Here is a 23,093-nt window from a genome sequence, read left to right on the forward strand (position 1 = left end):
GGGACTCCAGAGCACAGATCAAGTTAAAATGTGCAACTGAACCACACAAGGATGGATCAGATCTCTTCTGACCTCTTTGACTTTAACATTTCATCACAAGACATTTTGGCATTTTAAAACCCAGAAGCTTCAGCGAATTGGCGAACAAAGACTTATTTTGTCAGCTGCAGGAAGTGCCCAAAGCATGAGTAATGTAGTTGGTCTGTGCCTTGTTGTTTTGTCAGTTTCGACAGAAAGAGGGCCTCTAATGCCAATCAGAGGCGATTGGGGGAGGGGGAGAAACACCTCAGTGACACTGCGTGTCCTGCGCCTGTCATTAAACCCCATTTCCAGAGCTCTGATTTGAGTGGCGACACGAGCTGTTGGAGTCCTGACCTTTAAATCGCCAAAAGCAGCTAACACCGAGATGTCACTTCACTCAGCGAAAAAACAAGACCAGGGGAGAGGGAGCAAGACGAGAGAGGGAGGGAGAGAGAGAGATGGAGAGACATGGAAAAGGGGAGACAGGTGCAGCACTAGAAGAGAGAGAACAGACTAGGGCTGCCCTCAGAACAAGACGAGGAGAATGGGACAAAAGCGAGAGATGGAGAAGCAGACAGACAGACACGCAGGCAGACAGACAGACAGACACACAGGCAGACAGACACGCAGGCAGACAGACAGACACGCAGGCAGACAGACACACAGGCAGACAGACAGACACACAGGCAGACAGACAGACAGACACACAGGCAGACAGACAGACACGCAGGCAGACAGACAGACACGCAGGCAGACAGACAGACACGCAGGCAGACAGACAGACACGCAGGCAGGCAGACAGACACACAGGCAGACAGACAGACAGACGCAGGCAGGCAGACACGCAGGCAGACAGACACGCAGGCAAGCAGACACGCAGGCAAGCAGACACGCAGGCAAGCAGACACGCAGGCAAGCAGACACGCAGGCAAGCAGACACGCAGGCAAGCAGACAGGGGCTACACCAGAGAGAATAAGTGCAAGAGAGAGGGTGAGATGGAGAGGCATGGTGGGGAAGGGCAGAAAGTGCGGAAGGCTAATCCGGTCGAGTGATGGTGTACAAGGATTTGTCTGGCCTCATTTAAAGTGCTGTCAGCCTTGCGCCTCTTCTGTCGTACTGTGCCAGTGGTGTAGTGCTGTAGCTATTCAGTCTCTGACACTGTGCTCTCTTAAACTGCCAACGACTGAAAAGAGAGGGGCTCAGACTGAGGCCTTTTGCTCTCTTTCGCTATCTGAAGTACAAACTCTTGTCCCATTTCAAAGTAAACCTAACTTTAAAGGCCTAATGACGAACTTGTGTGCTATCGGAGTTATCGGAAACTCAGGACAAAAAAACTGACCCGATGAGTCATAACTCAGAGCTTGAGGTCCAAAACCATAAAAAAAACAGGCTTCCAAATATGAGTAGGAGAACACGGGTAGCATCGTTGTACCCCCAGTTTCCCAGTTGGCTAATTTTGAGTTGCACATTGAAGCAGCATAATGAAGCCATAGGCTAACATCTTCATCGATGACCTCTAATGGAATGCAAATCAAATACTGTAGCGGCGTTGTCTGAATTGTGTGAAAATCACCTCAAGATGCACTATGCAGAAATCACTCCGCCATTTCCTGGTTGCTAAAATTCTAATAGTTTGCCTAATTTCAGTTTATGACAAAAGAAGCAAGTATAGTGTAAAGCAGGGGTGTCAAACGTACGGCCCGCGGGCCGGATCAGGCCCGCAAACGGGTTTAATCCGGCCCGCGAGATGATTTTGAATTTTTTTTTTAAATAATTAAAAAACTGCTGTTCCAATTGCGTCCACTGGATGGCGCAATAGCAATTGTGTTAAGCAAGCAAACTGTTTATACCGGGGCAGAGCAAGTAGGTCAAGCACGTGCAGCCAATGAGCTACTTTGTTTTGCCCGCGATATTTATTACGGCTTCTACTTTTAACATTATGTGCTTTGGCACCCTCATTGCCCCAATATGTCTATGTCAAAAAAGAGAAAAGTGGACGCAGAGTGCAGAGTGTTCCAAGAAAAATGGTCATCCTATTTAATCACGGAATTGAATGGGAAAGCTGTATGTTTGGTGTGTTCAGAGCATGTTGCAGTGCTGAAAGAATATAACCTTCGCCGCCACTATGTGAGTCTTCATGCCGACAAATATGACAACTTTCAAGGACAGCGGAGATGAGAGAAGGTGAATGAACTGTTGGCGGGTCTGAAGAAACAGCAGTCTGTGTTTACTCACAGCCGAGACATCAGTGACGCTGCAGTGAAAGCTAGCTACCTCATTGCTATTGAAATCGCAGTGGCTTCAAAACCATTTAGTGAGGGTGAATTTGTAAAAACATGCATGATGAAGGCAGCGGAGATTGTGTGCCCTGAAAAGCGGCAGGCTTTTGCAAATATCAGCCTGACAAGAAACACAGTTGCAGACAGGATTTCCGATCTTTCAGTGGATTTGGACAGCCAGTTGAAGCAAAAAGTAAAGTCATTTATTGCGTTTTCGGTTGCAATTGATGAAAGCACGGACATTACAGATGTTGCACAACTGGCCATTTTTTCATCCGCGGAGTTGATGACACATTGACCGTCACCGAGGAGTTCGTGGAGTTGGTGCCGATGACAGATACAACGACAGCAGCTGATATTTTTACCGCACTCGTCGGGCGCGCTGGACAGGGTCGGAGTGGACTGGTCCCGCGCTGTCAGCCTGGCTACAGATGGTGCGCCCTCAATGATCGGGGAAAAAAGCAGGCGTTGTGACAAAGTTCAGAGAGAAAGTGCAATCTGCAAATGGAGGACGTGATTTTTGACTTTTCACTGTATTTTGCACCAGGAGGCTTTGTGTTGCAAGTCATTAAAGATGGATAACGTAATGAAGGTGGTCATCCAAACTGTTAATTTCATCCGATCCAGAAGCCTGAATCACCGTCAGTTTGACAGCCTTCTCAGAGAGAAAGACCACATCTATGGCCTGCCATACCACACTGAGGTAAGATGGTTAAGCCGAGGTGCTGTGCTGAGGCGTTTCTTTGATTTACGAGAAGAAATTGAACAGTTCATGGAAGAAAAGGGCAAACCAGTGTTAGAATTTCATTCCGCAGAATGGATGCCGGACCTTGCATTTATGGTGGATGTTACAGAGCACCTGAATAACTTGAACAAACAGCTGCAAGGGCGCAACAAAGTTGTCACGCAGTATTATGACAGCATACGTTCTTTCAAGTTGAAGCTGTCATTGTGGGAGACGCAACTTGCCGGTGGTGATGCAGCTCACTTCCCCTGTCTGAAAAATGTGTGCGCGACCCAACATGTGGCAGACATGAAGCAGTTCAAAGATAAAATAACGGGACTGTTACGGGAGTTTGAGCAACGCTTTCAGATTTATGTTTATATGTTTTTATGTTGATGTGCTATTGTTTTTAATTGATTTTATTTTATTTGTATATTTAACCTATTCTTGACTCTGTGGTTCTTGCACTTGTTTGGGGAACAGGATTTCATTATTTTTATCTACATTTCTGCCTGAGAAATGACACCCTGATATAGTTCTGTGATCTGTGATATACTTATGTGAATCACTGAGGCATTGTATGTTTGTGTGTTCTTTGTCCTCAGAACTTTCAAATAACTTGAGGTGTTTTATGATTAATAGTGATGTTGTGCTTTTGGACACTGTCCTCAGGCTCCAGCTTTATGTTTATATGTTTTTATGTTGATGTGCCATTGTTTTTAATTGATTTTATTTGTATATTTAACCTATTCTTGACTCTGTGGTTCTTGCACTTGTTTGGGGAACAGGATTTCATTATTTTTATCTACATTTCTGCCTGAGAAATGACACCCTGATATAGTTCTGTGATCTGTGATATACTTATGTGAATCACTGAGGCATTGTGTGTTTGTGTGTTCTTTTTCTTTAGAATGTTCAAATAAACTTGACGTGTTTTATGATTAATAGTGATGTTGTGCTTGTACTATTTTGGACACACTGTCCTCAGGCTCCAGCTTTATGTTGTATGTTGATCGTATTAAAACAAAGAAAACAATCTGAAGTTGTTGTTTTTAAGTTATATATACCATGATTTTTCCGGTCCGGCCCACTTGGGAATAGATTTTCCTCCATGTGGCCCCTGAGCTAAAATGAGTTTGACACCCCTGGTGTAAAGCCTTCACACACAACTCTGACCTCAAAGCCAGTTCCACTGTATTTTTTCATTGTTCCCCTCTAATCAGGGACTGACATAGACCTGGGACACCAGGTGTGTGCAATTAATTACCAGGTAGAACAGAAAACCAGCAGGCTCCGGACCTAAGAGTTGAATCCCCTTGGTGTAGAGAATCATTGTACCATCTAAACCACTGTGAAATATATTTTCAACAACCACAAATATTGTATTTTCAGCTGTTTGGAGCTGTTTGAAGCTGGTGTGCAAAAACTAAACTTAAGAATGGGAAGAATAGAAATAGCGCACATAGAACATATCTACCGCTTCTTAGACTTCAATGAGAATGACGGTGTGAAAACCAACTTAATGCAACTTCCAAATGAGTTCTTGGAGGTTCTACTCTGACCTGTTCTTACCTTCTCAGAGTAGTGGTCAGGTGGGAGTGGAGGGTAGTCACACTGCTCAATCTTTTGGCACAGAGAGAGGAGGTTCATCTTGTCCCCATAGAATGGACTCTGCAACGCAGCCATCTGTTATAGAAAAAATATTCTAGATTATAACAACGCCATTATAATAACAAAATCACACCAGTGGTTATTGGGTGGATGAGAGAAATAATGGACAAGTACAAAAAAATTATATAAAAATAGGATGAAGCAACATCCTGTATTACACTTCCTGCCTGCAAGGAAGTGCACCTTCCTGAAAGTATTTATGTTGTATGGATGTTGGGTTGGTCATTGCTCAGAAACACAGGCTAATATATACAGGACATACTACTATGTGTTTGGAGGGAGTGGTTGTGTGGATTATGTAACCTGGGTGATATGCCATCCATGCTGTGTGCTTTAGAGTTCATACTCTTGTGATGACTCATTAGCTAGGATATTAATTCCATTGAAAAATGACAGGACACTGGACTGGTGCACAGCTTTTGCAGTAGCTAGGAGTTTACTCAAGCTAAACTCAAGCCATCATTATCACAAATTAGGCAGATTTAAAGATGCCAATTCAGACATCTGACCATATGAGCTTCTCAGTACATACATCATGAAAGTATAAATAAAAAGCGTTTTATACCCTCTTTTTATAATTAAGCAATAAGGCCCGGGGGGGTGTGGTATATGGCCAATATACCATGGCTAAGGGATGTTCCTTAGGCACGACGCAACGTGGATACAGCCCTTAGCTGTGGTATATTGACCATATACCACAAACCCCCGAGGTGGCTTATTGCTATTATAAACTGATTACGAATGTAATTAGAGCAGTAAAAATACATGTTTTGTCATACCCATGGTATACGGTCTGATATACCACGGCTTTCAGCCAATCAGCATTCAGGGCTAGAACCATCCAGTTTATATTAAGAAATGTATTTCATCATCATTCATTTCATCATTACTTATTTTCTCTCAATCTCTTGTTTCGCTCATTCTCATGGTGAGAGGGGTCAGTGGACTTGCCTGGTAGAGATGGATCTATTTTTAATAGGGAGGAATCCGATAATTATTGTCACCTTTGACCCCGAGCTGTGACCCATGCTCATTAGCGTGATCAGTTCCCCAATCCCAAATCGACCTCTAAACCCTATGCACTTGTGAAGATCTGAGAGGATATGATTGGTATAAGCAACATGGTGAGACTTCCACCTAGCCTATCAGAGGGCAAGGGGGCGCTATTACCATATTGTTTACATCTGTCAAATGCTCTCAGATCTCCACAAGTGCATGGGGCATAGGCCTTAGGGATCGATTTGGGACAGAGGGTAGGCGAAGGGAGAGGATCGGGGACACACAAACACAGGGAAGGAGGGGGAACTATACAGCACTGTTAAGATACAATGCTTTCAGAAAGGATATTGCAGGATATTGCTACCCGCTTGTCTTTCAGAAAGCATTGTGGTGCAGAAAAACAGACTATATGTTCAGACATTTACATATTTATTAATATATACAACGTTTCTAAATATTAATTAATATATGAACATATACAGTACGTTTTCTGGACTACATGTTAATGGACTGAAACTAAACCCACAGCAATGGACATTGGCACTGTCCTTTACAACACAATACCCCCTAAAACATTAAATCACAAAGGAAGGAACCCTTCTGTTTACCTAATGGTCTCTTAGCAACGGGTGTGTGTATTTGCGTACATGCTCAAGTGTGTGTGAGAGAGAGGAAGAAAAACGATGTATTGTACGTTGTCGTGTCTTCACTCTCCCTCACACACACACACACACACACACACACTATTCTGCTCGAATTGTGGTTATAATGGCTCCAACCTTAAGTGTATCTGAATATCAATCGGCCGGGTTCTTTGACGATCATCATGGTGTCTGCATGAGATATGATTATATATCTCTGGTCTTTATAGCTCTCCAGTACTTTCTTTGGAAAAGCACCTGAGTCTAAATAGCTCTAGTCCAGTGGAATTGTAATTTCAGAATCCAGAACCGCTAGCCAGCTACTCAATTTGAACATTTATCTTAACAGTCTGTCGAGAGACTTGGAATGAAAATCAAATCACTTTAACATTGTCTTTCTCTCTCTGATTCCCATTCAAAACTCTGTGAAGCTCCCTATCAACTTTCTTGATTTCGATATTGTTTGTGCCATGGCAGAGGAGAGATAGAGAGAGAGAGAGCGAGACAAGGAAGGGGGAGGAGGAGACACTGACATTTTATATGCAAGTATAAGCAGAGACCGACAGAGAGAGAGAGTAGTTGAGAATTCCATTCCATGCAGTGACCTGGTGATGCTGCATGGAAGATGTGAGAGAGGCATACTGCTGGCCATTCAGCCTCCCTCACAACACAGGACACAGCTCCTTAGGCCCAGCGAGCTCTAGGCTTCATCCCAGATGGCACCCTATTCCCTATGTAGTGCATTATTTATGACCAGGGCCCCCTAGGGCTCTGATCAAAAGTAGTGCACTATATAGGGAATAGGGTGCCATTTGCGATGCAACCCCTAGCCTTTATCAACAGAGAATGCCAGGTCCACGACTGACTGAAGGAGCATTGTTATTGACAGTTTAATAACGCTGTCGCGGCATCAGCATTCAGAATAATGGAATTGTGAGCTGTAAAAATGAGCTGTTTCTGTTATGTTTGTGTGTGCACACACACACACACACACACACACACACACACACACACACACTCACAAACAAGCATGTAGACACATGCAGGAAACATGGATGCGTACACAGACACACACACACGTCCATACAACAAAGAAGTAGTGGGGAGGGAAACTATAAAAACTTCAACAATTGAAGTGGAGAGAAGTAACAACATTCTCACTTTTCTCCATACTATATTTGGTTTGAAAACTCAGTAAAAAAAATAAAGAATGTATATATATACAGTGGGGAGAACAAGTATTTGATACACTGCCGATATTGCAGGTTTTCCTACTTACAAAGCATGTAGAGGTCTGTAATTTTTATCATAGGTACACTTCAACTGTGAGAGACGGAATCTAAAACAAAAATCCAGAAAATCACATTGTATGATTTTTAAGTAATTAATTTGCATTTTATTGCATGACATAAGTATTTGATCACCTACCAACCAGTAAGAATTCCAGCTCTCACAGACCAGTTCGTTTTTCTTTAAGAAGCCCTCCTGTTCTCCACTCATTACCTGTATTAACTGCACCTGTTTGAACTCGTTACCTGTATAAAAGACACCTGTCCACACACTCAATCAAACAGACTCCAACCTCTCCACAATGGCCAAGACCAGAGAGTTGTGTAAGGACATCAGGGATAAAATTGTAGACCTGCACAAGGCTGGGATGGGCTACAGGACAATAGGCAAGCAGCTTGGTGAGAAGGCAACAACTGTTGGCGCAATTATTAGAAAATGGAAGAAGTTCAAGATGACGGTCAATCACCCTCGGTCTGGGGCTCCATGCAAGATCTCACCTCGTGGCGCATCAATGATCATGAGGAAGGTGAGGGATCAGCCCAGAACTACACGGCAGGACCTGGTCAATGACCTGAAGAGAGCTGGGACCACAGTCTCAAAGAAAACCATTAGTAACACACTATGCCGTCATTGATTAAAATCCTGCAGCGCACGCAAGGTCCCCCTGCTCAAGCCAGCGCATGTCCAGGCCCGTCTGAAGTTTGCCAATGACCATCTGGATGATCCAGAGGAGGAATGGGAGAAGGTCATGTGGTCTGATGAGACAAAAATAGAGCTTTTTGGTCTAAACTCCACTCGCCGTGTTTGGAGGAAGAAGAAGGATGAGTACAACCCCAAGAACACCATCCCAACCGTGAAGCATGGAGGAGGAAACATCATACTTTGGGGATGCTTTTCTGCAAAGGGGACAGGACGACTGCACCGTATTGAGGGGAGGATGGATGGGGCCATGTATCGCGAGATCTTGGCCAACAACCTCCTTCCCTCAGTAAGAGCATTGAAGATGTGTCGAGGCTGGGTCTTCCAGCATGACAACGACCCGAAACACACAGCCAGGGCAACTAAGGAGTGGCTCCGTAAGAAGCATCTCAAGGTCCTGGAGTGGCCTAGCCAGTCTCCAGACCTGAACCCAATAGAACATCTTTGGCGGGAGCTGAAAGTCCGTATTGCCCAGTGACAGCCCCGAAACCTGAAGGATCTGGAGAAGGTCTGTATGGAAGAGTGGGCCAAAATCCCTGCTGCAGTGTGTGCAAACCTGATCAAGACGTACAGGAAACGTATGATTTCTGTACCAAATATTAAGTTCTGCTTTTCTGATGTATCAAATACTTATGTCATGCAATAAAATGCAAATAAATAACTTAAAAATCATACAATGTGATTTTCTGGATTTTTGTTTTAGATTCCGTCTCTCACAGTTGAAGTGTACAGACCTCTACATAATAAAAATTACAGACCTCTACATGCTTTGTAAGTAGGAAAACCTGCAAAATCGGCAGTGTATCAAATACTTGTTCTCCCCACTGTGTATATATATATATATATATATATATATATATATATATATATATATATATACACACACACACACACACACACACATATAACTCCCTGGCCTCGCTATACAACACTGAGGTGAGATACAATGTCTTGTCAGGTGCCTCATAAATGCCTAACCACAACCCGGGTGCCACATATCATGAAGCTCATAGGAATGCCAGTTGGAATGGCGCTGAAGGGAATAGCAGCCATATCACGGGCTCCTGACCAATTGTGCAATTATAAAAATGTTTTGCTCTGATCTAAACTTTTTTGTACATATAGTCCCTTCGGAAAGTATTCACACCCCCTGACTTATTCCACATTTTATTGTGTTACAGCCTGAATTTAAAATTGATTAAATTGTGATTTTGTGTCACTTGCCTACACACAATAATGTCAAAGTAGAATGATGTTTTAGACATTTTTACAAATGAATAAAAACTGAAAACCTGGAATGTCTTGAGTCAATAAGTACTCAACCCCTTTGTTATGGCAAGCCTAAGTAAGTGCAGGAGTAAACATTTGCTTAACAAGTCACATAATAAGTTGCATGGACTGTGTGCAATAATAGGGTTTAACATGATTGTTGAATGACTACCTCATCTCTGTACCCCACACATACAATTATCTGTAAGGTCCCTCAGTCGAGCAGTGAATCTCAAACACAGATTCAACCACAAAGACCAGGGAGGTTTTCCAGTGCCTCGCAAAGAAGGGTAACTATTGGTAGATAAGTAAAAAATATCCCTTTGAGCATGGTGAAGTTATTAATTACACTTCGGATGGTGTATCAATACACCCAGTCACTACAAAGATACAGGCGTCCTTCCTAACTCAGTTGTAGAAGAGGAAGGAAACCACTCAGGGATTTCACCATGAGGCCAATGGTGACTATAAAGCAGTACAAATATTCCAAAACATGCATCTTGTTTGCAATAAGGCACTAAAGTAAAACTGCAAAAAATGTGGCAAAGGCATTAACGTTATGTCCTGAATACAAAGCGTTATGTTTGGGAAAAATCCAACCCAACACATCACTGAGTAACACTTCATATTTTCAAGCATGGTGGTGGCTGCATCATGTTATGGGTATGCTTGTCATCGGCAAGGACTAGGGAGTGTTTTTGAATAAAAAGAAATGGAATAGAGCTAAGCACAGGCAAACTCCTAGAGGAAAACCTGGTTCAGTCTGCTTTCCAACAGACACTGGGAGATAAATTCACCTTTCAGCAGGATAATAATCTTAAACACAAGGCCAAATATACACTGGAGTTGCTTACCAAGACATTGAATGTTCCTAAGTGGCCGAGTTAGTTTTGACTTAAATTGTCTTGAAAATCTATGGCAAGACTGTCTAGCAAGGATCAACAACCAACTTGACTGAGCTTGAATTATTTTTTAAACAATAAATGTGCAAATGTTGCACAATCCAGATGTGCAAAGCTCTTAGAGACTTACCCAGAAAGACTCACAGCTGTAATCTCTGCCAATGGTGATTCTAATATTTATTGACTCTGGGTTGAATATTTATGTAATGAAGATACACTACATGACCAAAAGTATGTTGTCACCTGCACGTTGAACATCGCATTCCAAAATCATGGGCATTAATATGGAGTTGGTCACCCCTTTGCTGCTATAACAGCCTCCACTCTTCTGGGAAGGCTTTAAACTAGATATTGGAACATTGCTGCAGGGATTTATCACTCCAGAGAACGCGTTTCCACTGCTCCAGAGTCCAATGGCGGCAAGCTTTACACCACTCCAGCCGACGCTTGGCATTGCACATGGTCATCTTAGACTTGTGTGCGGCTGCTCGGCCATGGAAACCCATTTCATGAAGCTCCTGACGAACAGGCCTACCACTTCGTGCCTGAGCCGTTGTTGCTCCTAGACGTTTCCACTTCACAATAACAGCACTTACAGTTGACCGGGGCAGCTCTAGCAGGGCAGACATTTGACGAACTGACTTGTTGGAAAGGTGGCATCCTATGACAGTGCCACTTTGAAAGTCACTGAGCTCTTCAGTAAGGCCATTCTTCTGCCAATGTTTGTATATGGATATTGCATGGCTGTGTGCTTGATTTTATACAGCTGTCAGCAACGGTTGTGGCTGAAATAGCCGAATCCACTAATTTGAAGGGGTGTCCACATACTTTTGTATATATAGTGTATATTACTGTTTTATTTTTCATACATTTTTTCAAATTTTCAAAATTTTCTTCCACTTTGACATTACTTTGAATATTTTGTGTACGTCGTTGACAGAAAATGACAATTAAATCAATTTTAATCCCACCTTATAACACAACTAAAACAATTATTTCTGAAGGCACTGTAATGTTTCCGCCATTGTTTCCTATGACCGAAAAGAGCTTCTGGACATCAAAACAGTGATCACTAACCTCAATTTGGATGAGGACTTCTACTTCAATGATTCGGAGGTGAAAGACATACTGATCATCGCAGACCAGTCCCAAATCCCTGACACTCGGAGGAAGAAGAGGCTGCCTTATAGAGGCCGGCGTGCGGGATACCTGACTAGACTACGTCGGAGAGTGGATAAACCGCCTCTACCCTCCGTTCTATTGGCGAACGTGCAATCACTGGAGAATAACCTGGAATTATTTGATAGGATAGTCTCTGTTCGAGACTATCCTATCAACGTGATCTGAAGAAGTGTAATATCATATGTTTCACGAATCATGGCTGAACAAGGACATGGAAAATACAAATCTAGCTGGTTTTTCTGTACACCAGCAGGACAGAACGGCAACGTCGGGTCAGGGGGGTGGAGTGTGTCTCTGTTAACAACAGCTGGTGCGCAATCTCTAATATTAAGGAAGTTATGCTTGCCTGAGTTAGAATACCTCATGATAAGCTGTAGACCATACTATTTATCAAGAGAGTTTTCATCTAGATTTTCCCTAGCTGTCTATTTACCACCACAAATCGATGCTGTCACTAAGACCGCACTCAACGAGCTGTATAGGGCCATAAGCAAACAAGAAAATGCTCAGCCAGAGGCGGCGCTCCTAGTGGCCAGTGATTTGAATGCAGGAAAACTGAAATCCATCTAACATCATTTCTACCAGCATGTCACCTGTGCAACTAGAAGCGAAAAAACTCTAGATCACCTTTACTCCACACACAGAGACGCATACAAAGCTCTCCCTCACCCTCCATTTGGCAAATCTGACCATATCCTCCTGATTCCTGCTTACAAGCAAAAACTCAAACAGGAAGTACCAGTGACACGCTCAATACGGAAGTGGTCCAATGAAGCAGATGCTAAGCTACAGGACTGTTTCGCTAGCACAGACTGGAATATGTTCCGGGATTCATCCGATGGCATTGAGTTTACCACATCAGTCACCGGCTTTATTAATAAGTGCATCGATGACGTCGTCCCCACAGTGACCGTACGTACATATCCCAACCAGAAGCCATGGATTACAGGCAACATCCGTACTGAGCTAAAGGCTAGAGCTGCCGCTTTCAAGGAGCGGGACACTAATCCGGACACTACGCCCTCCGATGAACCATCAAACAGGCAAAGCGTCAATACAGGACTATGATTCAATCCTACTACACCAGCTTTAACGCACGTCGGATGTGGCAGGGCTTGCCAACTATCCTAATTGCCTAGTCACTTTTACCCTACCTACATGTACATATTAACTCAATCACCTCAACTACCTCGTACCCCCGCACATTGACTCGGTACCAGTGCTCCATGTATATAGCCCCGTTATTGTTATTTTGTGTTACTATTCCCCCCCCCAAAAAAAAAAGTTAATAATAATAATTGATAATTTTCTTACTTTTTAACTCTGCGTTGTTGGGAAATGACTCGTAAGTAAGCATTTCATGGTAAAGTCTACAGATGTTGTATTCGGCGCATGTGACAAATAAATTTTTATTTGATTTGAAATGTGTAGCATTCACAAGTTTTTAACTGCCTGTAAAACTCTCATGTTGTCTAATTTCTACTGAATTGTATTGGGAATAGTAATCAGTGTTTCCCCTAAAATTACATAGGCCTCTCCATCTAGATATGTTTCTCCCAGCCAAGCAGGATTTGGTTTAATTGATACTTTGAGTGAAAAATAGGTGAAAAATCTGTTGATGTGCCCTTGAGCAATGCACTTAACGCTAATTGCTCCTATAAGTCGCTCTGGATAAGAGCGTTTGCTAAATGTAAATTAAAAAGCAGTAAACCTACCTCATAGAGAAGGCATCCCAGGGACCAGATGTCTGACTTGAAGTTATAGCCGCCCTCGTGGATCCTCTCTGGAGACATGTAGTACGGTGTCCCCACTGAGACAAAAGGGTCTGGTTTTAGACAACTGCTTTTTGACAATAAATCGTACATTTGAAAATGAGACAAGTGCATGGGGCTTGAGCAATCATTAATACATACAGTGGGGAAAAAAGTATTTAGTCAGCCACCAATTGTGCAAGTTCTCCCACTTAAAAAGATGAGAGAGGCCTGTAATTTTCATCATAGGTACACGTCAACTATGACAGACAAATTGAGAAAAAAAATCCAGAAAATCACATTGTAGGATTTTTATGAATTTATTTGCAAGTTATGGTGGAAAATAAGTATTTGGTCACCTACAAACAAGCAAGATTTCTGGCTCTCACAGACCTGTAACTTCTTCTTTAAGAGGCTCCTCTGTCCTCCACTCGTTACCTGTATTAATGGCACCTGTTTGAACTTGTTATCAGTATAAAAGACACCTGTCCACAACCTCAAACAGTCACACTCCAAACTCCACTATGGCCAAGACCAAAGAGCTGTCAAAGGACACCAGAAACAAAATTGTAGACCTGCACCAGGCTGGGAAGACTGAATATGCAATATGTAAGCAGCTTGGTTTGAAGAAATCGACTGTGGGAGCAATTATTAGGAAATGGAAGACATACAAGACCACTGATTAATCTCCCCTCGATCTGGGGCTCCACGCAAGATCTCACCCCCGTGGGGTCAAAATGATCACAAGAACGGTGAGCAAAAATCCCAGAACCACACGGGGGACCTAGTGAATGACCTGCAGAGAGCTGGGACCAAAGTAACAAAGCCTACCATCAGTAACACACTACGCCGCCAGGGACTCAAATCCTGCAGTGCCAGACGTGTCCCCCTGCTTAAGCCAGTACATGTCCAGGCCCGTCTGAAGTTTGCTAGAGTGCATTTGGATGATCCAGAAGAGGATTGGGAGAATGTCATATGGTCAGATGAAACCAAAATAGAACTTTTTGGTAAAAACTCAACTCGTCGTGTTTGGAGGACAAAGAATGCTGAGTTGCATCCAAAGAACACCATACCTACTGTGAAGCATGGGGGTGGAAACATTATGCTTTGGGGCTGTTTTTCTGCAAAGGGACCAGGACGACTGATCCGTGTAAAGGAAAGAATGAATGGGGCCATGTATCATGAATTTTGAGTGAAAACCTCCTTCCATCAGCAAGGGCATTGAAGTGAAAGCGAGGGGGAGAACAGGGGGAGAGGGGTGGCTGGGTCTTTCAGCATGACAAACACACCGCCCGGGCAACGAAGGAGTGGCTTGAAGAAGCATTTCAAGGTCCTGGAGTGGCCTAGCCAGTCTACAGATCTCAACCCCATAGAAAATCTTTGGAGGGAGTTGAAAGTCCGTGTTGCCCAGCGATAGCCCCAAAACATCACTGCTCTAGAGGAGATCTGCATGGAGGAATGGGCCAAAATACCAGCAACAGTGTGTGAAGACCTTGTGAAGACTTACAGAAAACGTTTGACCTGTGTCATTGCCAACAAAGGGTATATAACAAAGTATTGAGAAACTTGTTTTATACTGATAACAAGTTCAAACAGGTGCCATTAATACAGGTAACGAGTGGAGGACAGAGGAGCCTCTTAAAGAAGAAGTTACAGGTCTGTGAGAGCCAGAAATCTTGCTTGTTTGTAGGTGACCAAATACTTATTTTCCACCATAACTTGCAAATAAATTCATAAAATATCCTACAATGTGATTTTCTGGATTTTTTTTCTCATTTTGTCTGTCATAGTTGACGTGTACCTATGATGAAAATTACAGGCCTCTCATCTTTTTAAGTGGGAGAACTTGCACAATTGGTGGCTGACTAAATACTTTTTTTCCCCACTGTAGCTTTACTGATGACAACAGCTACACTTTGCAATTCACATTGATTTGCCAATGGGGATGTGGACAGCACCAAAGGAACAATCACTTAAAGGTTGAGTAAACATTAATTGTGTCCACAAATGTACCAACATTTCTATTATATGTAAATCGTTTATGATTAGTGAATGCCATAATGTAGTTATTTAGTTAGATATGTTTCTCTATTAGCTGAAATTTTGTTTTTTCAAAGCCATTTTAGCTGTCGCGCTAGCTGTTCGACCCGAACAGATTCACAAATCATGGGACTTTGTCGCTCAATGCAGACGTTGACTTGACTTCCTCCGAGGAACGTGTTGCTAGGCACACCCCTTGCACTTGCCGGGGTAGGCCTGTTCCCTCCGTGGCTAAAGCCAGTGTGAGAAACCTGCTAACAAACATTTGTGCTATGAAAATAAATAAATACTGCACTCTGACCCACAAAACGTATTTGCTAGATTCATGAGTGTTGTTAGCCAAAACAAGGAAAGTGAACTTCAAAACGTGGAATTTGTAGCTGTTGTTGGTAAGTAATGAATCTGCTAGCTTCTGAGATGACTTACTGCATCTTTATATTATACCCAAAATCATTTTGCCAACTTTTGATTGAATAGGGCCCCAAGACCAGCAGCTAATAATGGAAAGAGAATCAAATACCAATATATAAAACACCTCCCTAGCGACAACACACTGATACTTGCTTTTGTTTGGGTGACAGTCGATCCACAAAACCAACAGGCATCATACGCTAATTGGTTCGACAATCATTCCATCTTCAGCCCCCCAAATCCCAGCCCATCTATTGGTTCGACAATCATTCCATCTCCAGCCCCAACCCCCCTAAAACCCAGCCCATCTATTGGTTCGACAATCATTCCATCTCCATCCCAAACCCCCCTAAAACCCAGCCCATCTATTGGTTCGACAATCATTCCATCTCCATCCCAAACCCCACTAAAACCCAGTCCATCTTTCCAGCTCTACCTAAAGAGGGTGCTGCTCTCTGAGGCTATACCCATGGTTACTGTTTAGTTTTAGTTTTTAGTTGTATTTATTTGCACCAAAGAAAACAAGTGATAGACAACAATACAGATAAAAACAAGTAACAACAGAAGGTGTGCAGGTGTGGTTGGAAGCACAATATATAATACATAAGTACAAAAATAATAAAGGTTTGTTAAAACAGATAATAAAAACCTATTAATTAGAAATGTATAAATTAATTGATCAGTAATCACAAAAAATATATTTATTTGTTTTGTTTAAATGTGTGTGTGTGAGAGTTAGGCTATATGAAGAATATTACTGAGTAGTTTGGTTCATCAGGCTCACTGTCTTCACTTGAAGTTATTGAGGGATGATGATGTTTTAATGTGAAGATAAGAATTCCAGAGACATGGTAGTACAGATGTTGGGCGATAATTTGTAAAGATCTTGGATCCCCAGATGTATATAGGGGGAATAACTTTGGCAATTTTCAAATCTTTAGGAACAATACCAGTTTGCATAGATCTGGTGAAGATATAAGTTAGATGCTCAGTAATCGAAGAAGACACTGATTTCACCAAAGAGCCACCATTCTCATCATGACCTGCTGCTGATACCTTTAAGTTACCAATGACCTCCATCACCTCCATTACATCAGGAGGATCAAACTGAAGCAGAGAAGGGAAATGCCCCTTAATGTCCAAGGGATTTAACAATAATAATTCCATCAGTTTTCTCTATTTTCTTTAATAAGAGGAACCCACATAAAAAAAAAAGTTATTAAATTCACATGAAATAACATCAGAATCACGATAGGTCTTATTTCCAACAATAAATTGAGATAGGATGGTTGTAGATGCCTTTTTCTTATTCCACAGTTGATTGATGATTTTCCAAGTTGATTTTATATTATTTAAGGATTCTTGGAATTTGTTAGTAAAATATATTTTTGGGGATATCCGAAGTAGGTGAGTAAATTTGTTCTTATACTTTTTGTAATTTGCAGAATTAAGGGGAGACGGATTTGTGAGAAACTTTTTATACAAATAGTTTTTTTTAACTGAGGATTTTCTGAGACCGGTTGTAAACCAAGGTTTCCAGAACCCTTCTACTGCTCTCTTATGTGGTTTAACTAAGGGTGAAATACAGAATTGAAAGATGTGAGAAAAGTCTGGTAAGCAGACTGAAATATCATCAATCAACATCTTAAAGTGCTCACAATTGCTTTTGTTAAATATTCTACATCTAATGCTACTAATCATTCCCATCTGTTCATTTCCAGCTGCCAAAGAGAAGTGGAAAATTGGAAAGTGGTCAGAAATACCTGTATTAGCCACATTATTCAAAGAATTTGTAAAACATATTATCAATAAGGGTGGCAGATGAACTGGTCACTCTTGTGGGCGTATAGATGAGGGGATACAGACAGCTGGAGTATAACATATTCAAGAAGTCAGATGTCAGTGAGTGGTTCTCACTTTTAAATATGTTTATGTTGTATTCACCCAATAGAAAACACATTTTATTTTCATTATTAATAAAATCCAAGGTTGATGCAAGGATATCAATGAATCTACCAATGTCAGAATCTGGTGGCCGATAGATGCATCCAATCACCACTTTTTTACCACCATAAAATGAACAGGAGGGAATTTCTATGAAAAGAGATTCAACATCAATGTTATCAGATGTAAGTGTGAGGTCCTCTCTTGTAAATAATTGAACACGTTTATGAACAAAAATGGTCCCTCCTACCACTCTGGATGTTCCACAGTGGTGAACAGCATTATAAGGAGACGTGTCATAAAGCATGGCTGTCTATTCAGTCAACCATGTTTCTGAAAGGGCAACAATGGAAAATTCATTAATATCTAATGGGTTAAAGACCATGTTATCAGGGTTGATATGTTATCAGGGTTGATATCCTGCCCAACTAAGAGAGATACACAGTCGGAATCATTCAGAGAGTGGAACGGAAACATAGAAGTGCATGCCTCACATGTCCAATACAACCATACATTTGTGTTAGTTTTATCAATAGGGGTGCAGTTCCTATGGAATGCACATTGACACAGTCCACATAATACCACTGAAGACTTCAGAGGGTTATGACGTTTAGAGCAATGTGTGTTTTTGGTCATGAGGTTAGGTGAAACACATGAACAAAGTAGAATAAATATGTGTGTGTGTGTCAAATTAGTTGACTATAGCAGAGTCACTTGCCATAGGCCTACGACTGTTAGAGGAGTCGTGTGTGTGCTTTCTGTACAGTGTGTAGATGTGTGGACCTGTATGTGTATTGGGTTTCCCTGTGGGTGTTTACTGAATTCATATGCCTGTCACAGGCTTTTTTTGTGTTTTTCAACGGGATTTTGTGTGCTTGTGAGTGTTTTTGTGTGTGTTACCTAGGGAGTGTGCGGCGGTGGTCTTGGAGCTGAAGAAGCGTCCCAGTCCCAGGTCTCCCAGCTTCACCTCGCCTGTAGCGGTGATGAACACGTTGGCTGGCTTGATGTCTGTCACAAAGAGAGAGAAAACAGTTGATGCTATTTATCCTTTCTTTATCTAGGTGAGTCCCATCAGGTAGCCCTGGCTGTTAACAATACTGGGTTTATATATGTAGGTCATCTAAGTTCTCTGCATTGGCATGCTAGTTTTATGAGCATTTCAAATGATCAAATAAATTCAATCAATCTCCTAGGTCAGTGTTTCTCAACCTCAGGTCTGTGCACTGGCAGTTGACTTTGGTATAGTCGGCTATGGCAACACTTTTCCCTTGATGGTGTGTGTGGCACTGTGATGTGTGTGGCACTGTGGTATGTGTGTAGAAAAGGCTCTCATTTTTCTTAAGACTTTTTAGTTAACCAAAAAGTTAAATTAAAGGAAAAGTTAACTATCCCTTTAACTGCAGGCACCTCTGAGCCATAGAGATGTATAGAGATCGCAACGTATCAGTCCTCAATGGCACTACCCATACTAATACAGACCTTTGGGAACTAGAGTCCTCTATGCATCTCTATGCTATGAGCACACCTGCAACCAATTTCCCTTGTTAAATACCTGAGCTATTTTGTCTTTTAGTTCAGTGTCAAACAACCCATGCAGTTGTGAAGAACTCTCACGCATTTATCCTTTTATTTCTGCTATCTGTGCGTCACAACCAATGACGTATATAAACCCTGGATTGCTGATGCTATGTATTGCCCATTGAGAGGCTTTGAAGCCACCAGTCGGCCATATTGGCACTCCCTAGAAGGAGCAGTCCTCCATAGGAATGAATGGAGTTCTACAGTATTTCAATTAAATTACACGTATTTAAGTTGTTGTTTTTGTGTAGTTGAGATAGTCTAATAAAAAGCTGGCGCATACACAGAAAAAAGGATTTAGTGTAGAGGTGCTGACCAACGGTGAATAAACTGAAAGCTATAAAAACAAAGAGAGTCGCACACTCCATATGTATAACCTCCCAGTCGTTTATTGGGACATTAGTACTCTCTAAAAACAAATACTTTAAGGAAAATGTTTTTATATATTATTTCATTTTTTATGTTTAGCTCACATAATATTATTTAAAAGTATGCATTAAGGTGTCTGTAATATAATAAATGTGTCAAAAACTAATGAAGACATCAATAAATGCATTTCTATAGCTTCCAAAATATATATATATATATATATATATATATATTTTTTTTTTACAATTGAGGAGTACCAAGATAGCTGCGTGGTGGCTTCAATACAGCGCCCCCTGTCAGTCAACCAGGGTTTATACACATCATTGGTCACTATCCAACGTGAGTAACCCAAAATATTGTTTACATTTTACTTTCTTTTTCATGTGTTTATAGATGCGCATTTTAAGACGCGTTGTTGTAGAATGTTGAGTTGTTGCCACGTGTAGATGTGTATAGGAATGTTTGCATATGTATTGAAATTATCAGATTTATACATTTATGATGAATATTTTGTGTAAATGTTTAGGTAAGAATTTAAGGTTTATGAGAATGAACTTAATACTGACATGGAAATGTTGGGTTTGATATAATTGTGGTTTGGCTACTGGCTCTGAGATGATAAAATGTGAATGACAATGAATATTATCATGTATATAATATATGGCCATGTGTTTTATTTTTATGAAATATGCTAATGAAAATATGTTTTAGCCTTTTCTGTTTATTTATATGTTTGGAAATGAAATGGATCGTTGTTTGGGGGAAAATAAATGGGAGCTAAACCTCTCTAAACCGGAACCCCAAGTCTCTCTCCCTATCCTTGTCCTCTAACCGGGACACCTGCACCCTGTATCACCTGCTACCTTTACCCAGTGCATTCTTAAATAAGCAACCTACCATACGTGTGTATCACCTGCTACCTTTACCCAGTGCATTCTTAAATAAGCAACCTACCATACGTGTGTATCACCTGCTACCTTTACCCAGTGCATTCTTAAATAAGCAACCTACCATACGTGTGTATCACCTGCTACCTTTACCCAGTGCATTCTTAAATAAGCAACCTACCATAAGTGTGTATCACCTGCTACCTTTACCCAGTGCATTCTTAAATAAGCAACCTACCATACGTGTGTATCACCTGCTACCTTTACCCAGTGCATTCTTAAATAAGCAACCTACCATAAGTGTGTATCACCTGCTACCTTTACCCAGTGCATTCTTAAATAAGCAACCTACCATACGTGTGTATCACCTGCTACCTTTACCCAGTGCATTCTTAAATAAGCAACCTACCATACGTGTGTATCACCTGCTACCTTTACCCAGTGCATTCTTAAATAAGCAACCTACCATACGTGTGTATCACCTGCTACCTTTACCCAGTGCATTCTTAAATAAGCAACCTACCATACGTGTGTATCACCTGCTACCTTTACCCAGTGCATTCTTAAATAAGCAACCTACCATAAGTGTGTATCACCTGCTACCTTTACCCAGTGCATTCTTAAATAAGCAACCTACCATACGTGTGTATCACCTGCTACCTTTACCCAGTGCATTCTTAAATAAGCAACCTACCATAGTGTGTATCACCTGCTACCTTTACCCAGTGCATTCTTAAATAAGCAACCTACCATACGTGTGTATCACCTGCTACCTTTACCCAGTGCATTCTTAAATAAGCAACCTACCATACGTGTGTATCACCTGCTACCTTTACCCAGTGCATTCTTAAATAAGCAACCTACCATACGTGTGTATCACCTGCTACCTTTACCCAGTGCATTCTTAAATAAGCAACCTACCATAGTGTGTATCACCTGCTACCTTTACCCAGTGCATTCTTAAATAAGCAACCTACCATAGTGTGTATCACCTGCTACCTTTACCCAGTGCATTCTTAAATAAGCAACCACCATACGGTGTGTATCACCTGCTACCTTTACCCAGTGCATTCTTAAATAAGCAACCTACCATAAGTGTGTATCACCTGCTACCTTTACCCAGTGCATTCTTAAATAAGCAACCTACCATACGTGTGTATCACCTGCTACCTTTACCCAGTGCATTCTTAAATAAGCAACCTACCATACGTGTGTATCACCTGCTACCTTTACCCAGTGCATTCTTAAATAAGCAACCTACCATACGTGTGTATCACCTGCTACCTTTACCCAGTGCATTCTTAAATAAGCAACCTACCATAAGTGTGTATCACCTGCTACCTTTACCCAGTGCATTCTTAAATAAGCAACCTACCATAAGTGTGTATCACCTGCTACCTTTACCCAGTGTATTCTTAAATAAGCAACCTACCATAAGTGTGTATCACCTGCTACCTTTACCCAGTGTATTCTTAAAAAAGCAACCTACCATAAGTGTGTATCACCTGCTACCTTTACCCAGTGTATTCTTAAAAAAGATTCACCTCTATCTGACCAGTGATTGTGTTGTGGACTGCCACTGACCCAACCTCACCTCTTCCAGTAGGAGATAATCCTGTGGCCTGGCTGAGGTCATGGCTAAAAGTGTACCCCCCCCCCCCATTCTAATCTGTTTCCTGTATCTACTCTGACCTGAATCACTCCCACCAGATAACTTACTTACCTACCTAAAGAAACATGTTTCCTCCTAAGCCATAAGGGAGGAATAACAGAGAGAGAAGGGGGGAAAGCACTAGAAATAGGAGATGGAAAATGAGAAGGGGTGAGGAAGGAGGAGAAAGAACGAATGAGTAACAAGGGGAGACGTAGAGAGGTGTAGAATGAGAGAAGGGGGAGGTAGAGAGGTGTAGAATGAGAAGGGGGGAGGTAGAGAGGTGTAGAATGAGAGAGAGGTAGAGAGGTGTAGAATGAGAGAAGGGGGAGGTAGAGAGGTGTAGAATGAGAGAAGGGGGGGTAGAGAGGTGTAGAATGAGAGAAGGGGGGAGGTAGAGAGGTGTAGAATGAGAGAAGGGGGGGAGGTAGAGAGGTGTAGAATGAGAGAAGGGGGAGGTAGAGAGGTGTAGAATGAGAGAAGGGGGGAGGTAGAGAGGTGTAGAATGAGAAGGGGGAGGTAGAGAGGTGTAGAATGAGAGAAGGGGGGAGGTAGAGAGGTGTAGAATGAGAGAAGGGGGGAGGTAGAGAGGTGTAGAATGAGAGAAGGGGGGTAGAGAGGTGTAGAATGAGAGAAGGGGGAGGTAGAGAGGTGTAGAATGAGAGAAAGGGGAGGTAGAGAGGTGTAGAATGAGAGAAGGGGGAGGTAGAGAGGTGTAGAATGAGAGAAGGGGGGGTAGAGAGGTGTAGAATGAGAGAAGGGGGGTAGGAGAGGTGTAGAATGA

The 23,093-nt window shown here is 41.9% G+C and overlaps 1 protein-coding gene across 1 annotated transcript in view; it reads right to left on the reverse strand.

The window, feature by feature from the left end:
- nek6 (NIMA-related kinase 6) overlaps window positions 1–23,093 on the reverse strand; it is a 95,903-nt gene that overhangs the window by 2,066 nt on the left and 70,744 nt on the right. The window contains exons 7-9 of the mRNA XM_041897525.2: window positions 18,725–18,832; window positions 13,394–13,488; window positions 4,598–4,711 (exon numbers count right to left, since the gene is read on the reverse strand). Coding sequence (XP_041753459.1) covers window positions 4,598–4,711; window positions 13,394–13,488; window positions 18,725–18,832 — 317 coding nt within the window. The remainder of the gene's footprint in view (window positions 1–4,597; window positions 4,712–13,393; window positions 13,489–18,724; window positions 18,833–23,093) is intronic.

The sequence above is a fragment of the Coregonus clupeaformis genome, chromosome 15, assembly GCF_020615455.1.
Source record: "Coregonus clupeaformis isolate EN_2021a chromosome 15, ASM2061545v1, whole genome shotgun sequence".
Lineage (NCBI taxonomy): Eukaryota > Metazoa > Chordata > Actinopteri > Salmoniformes > Salmonidae > Coregonus > Coregonus clupeaformis.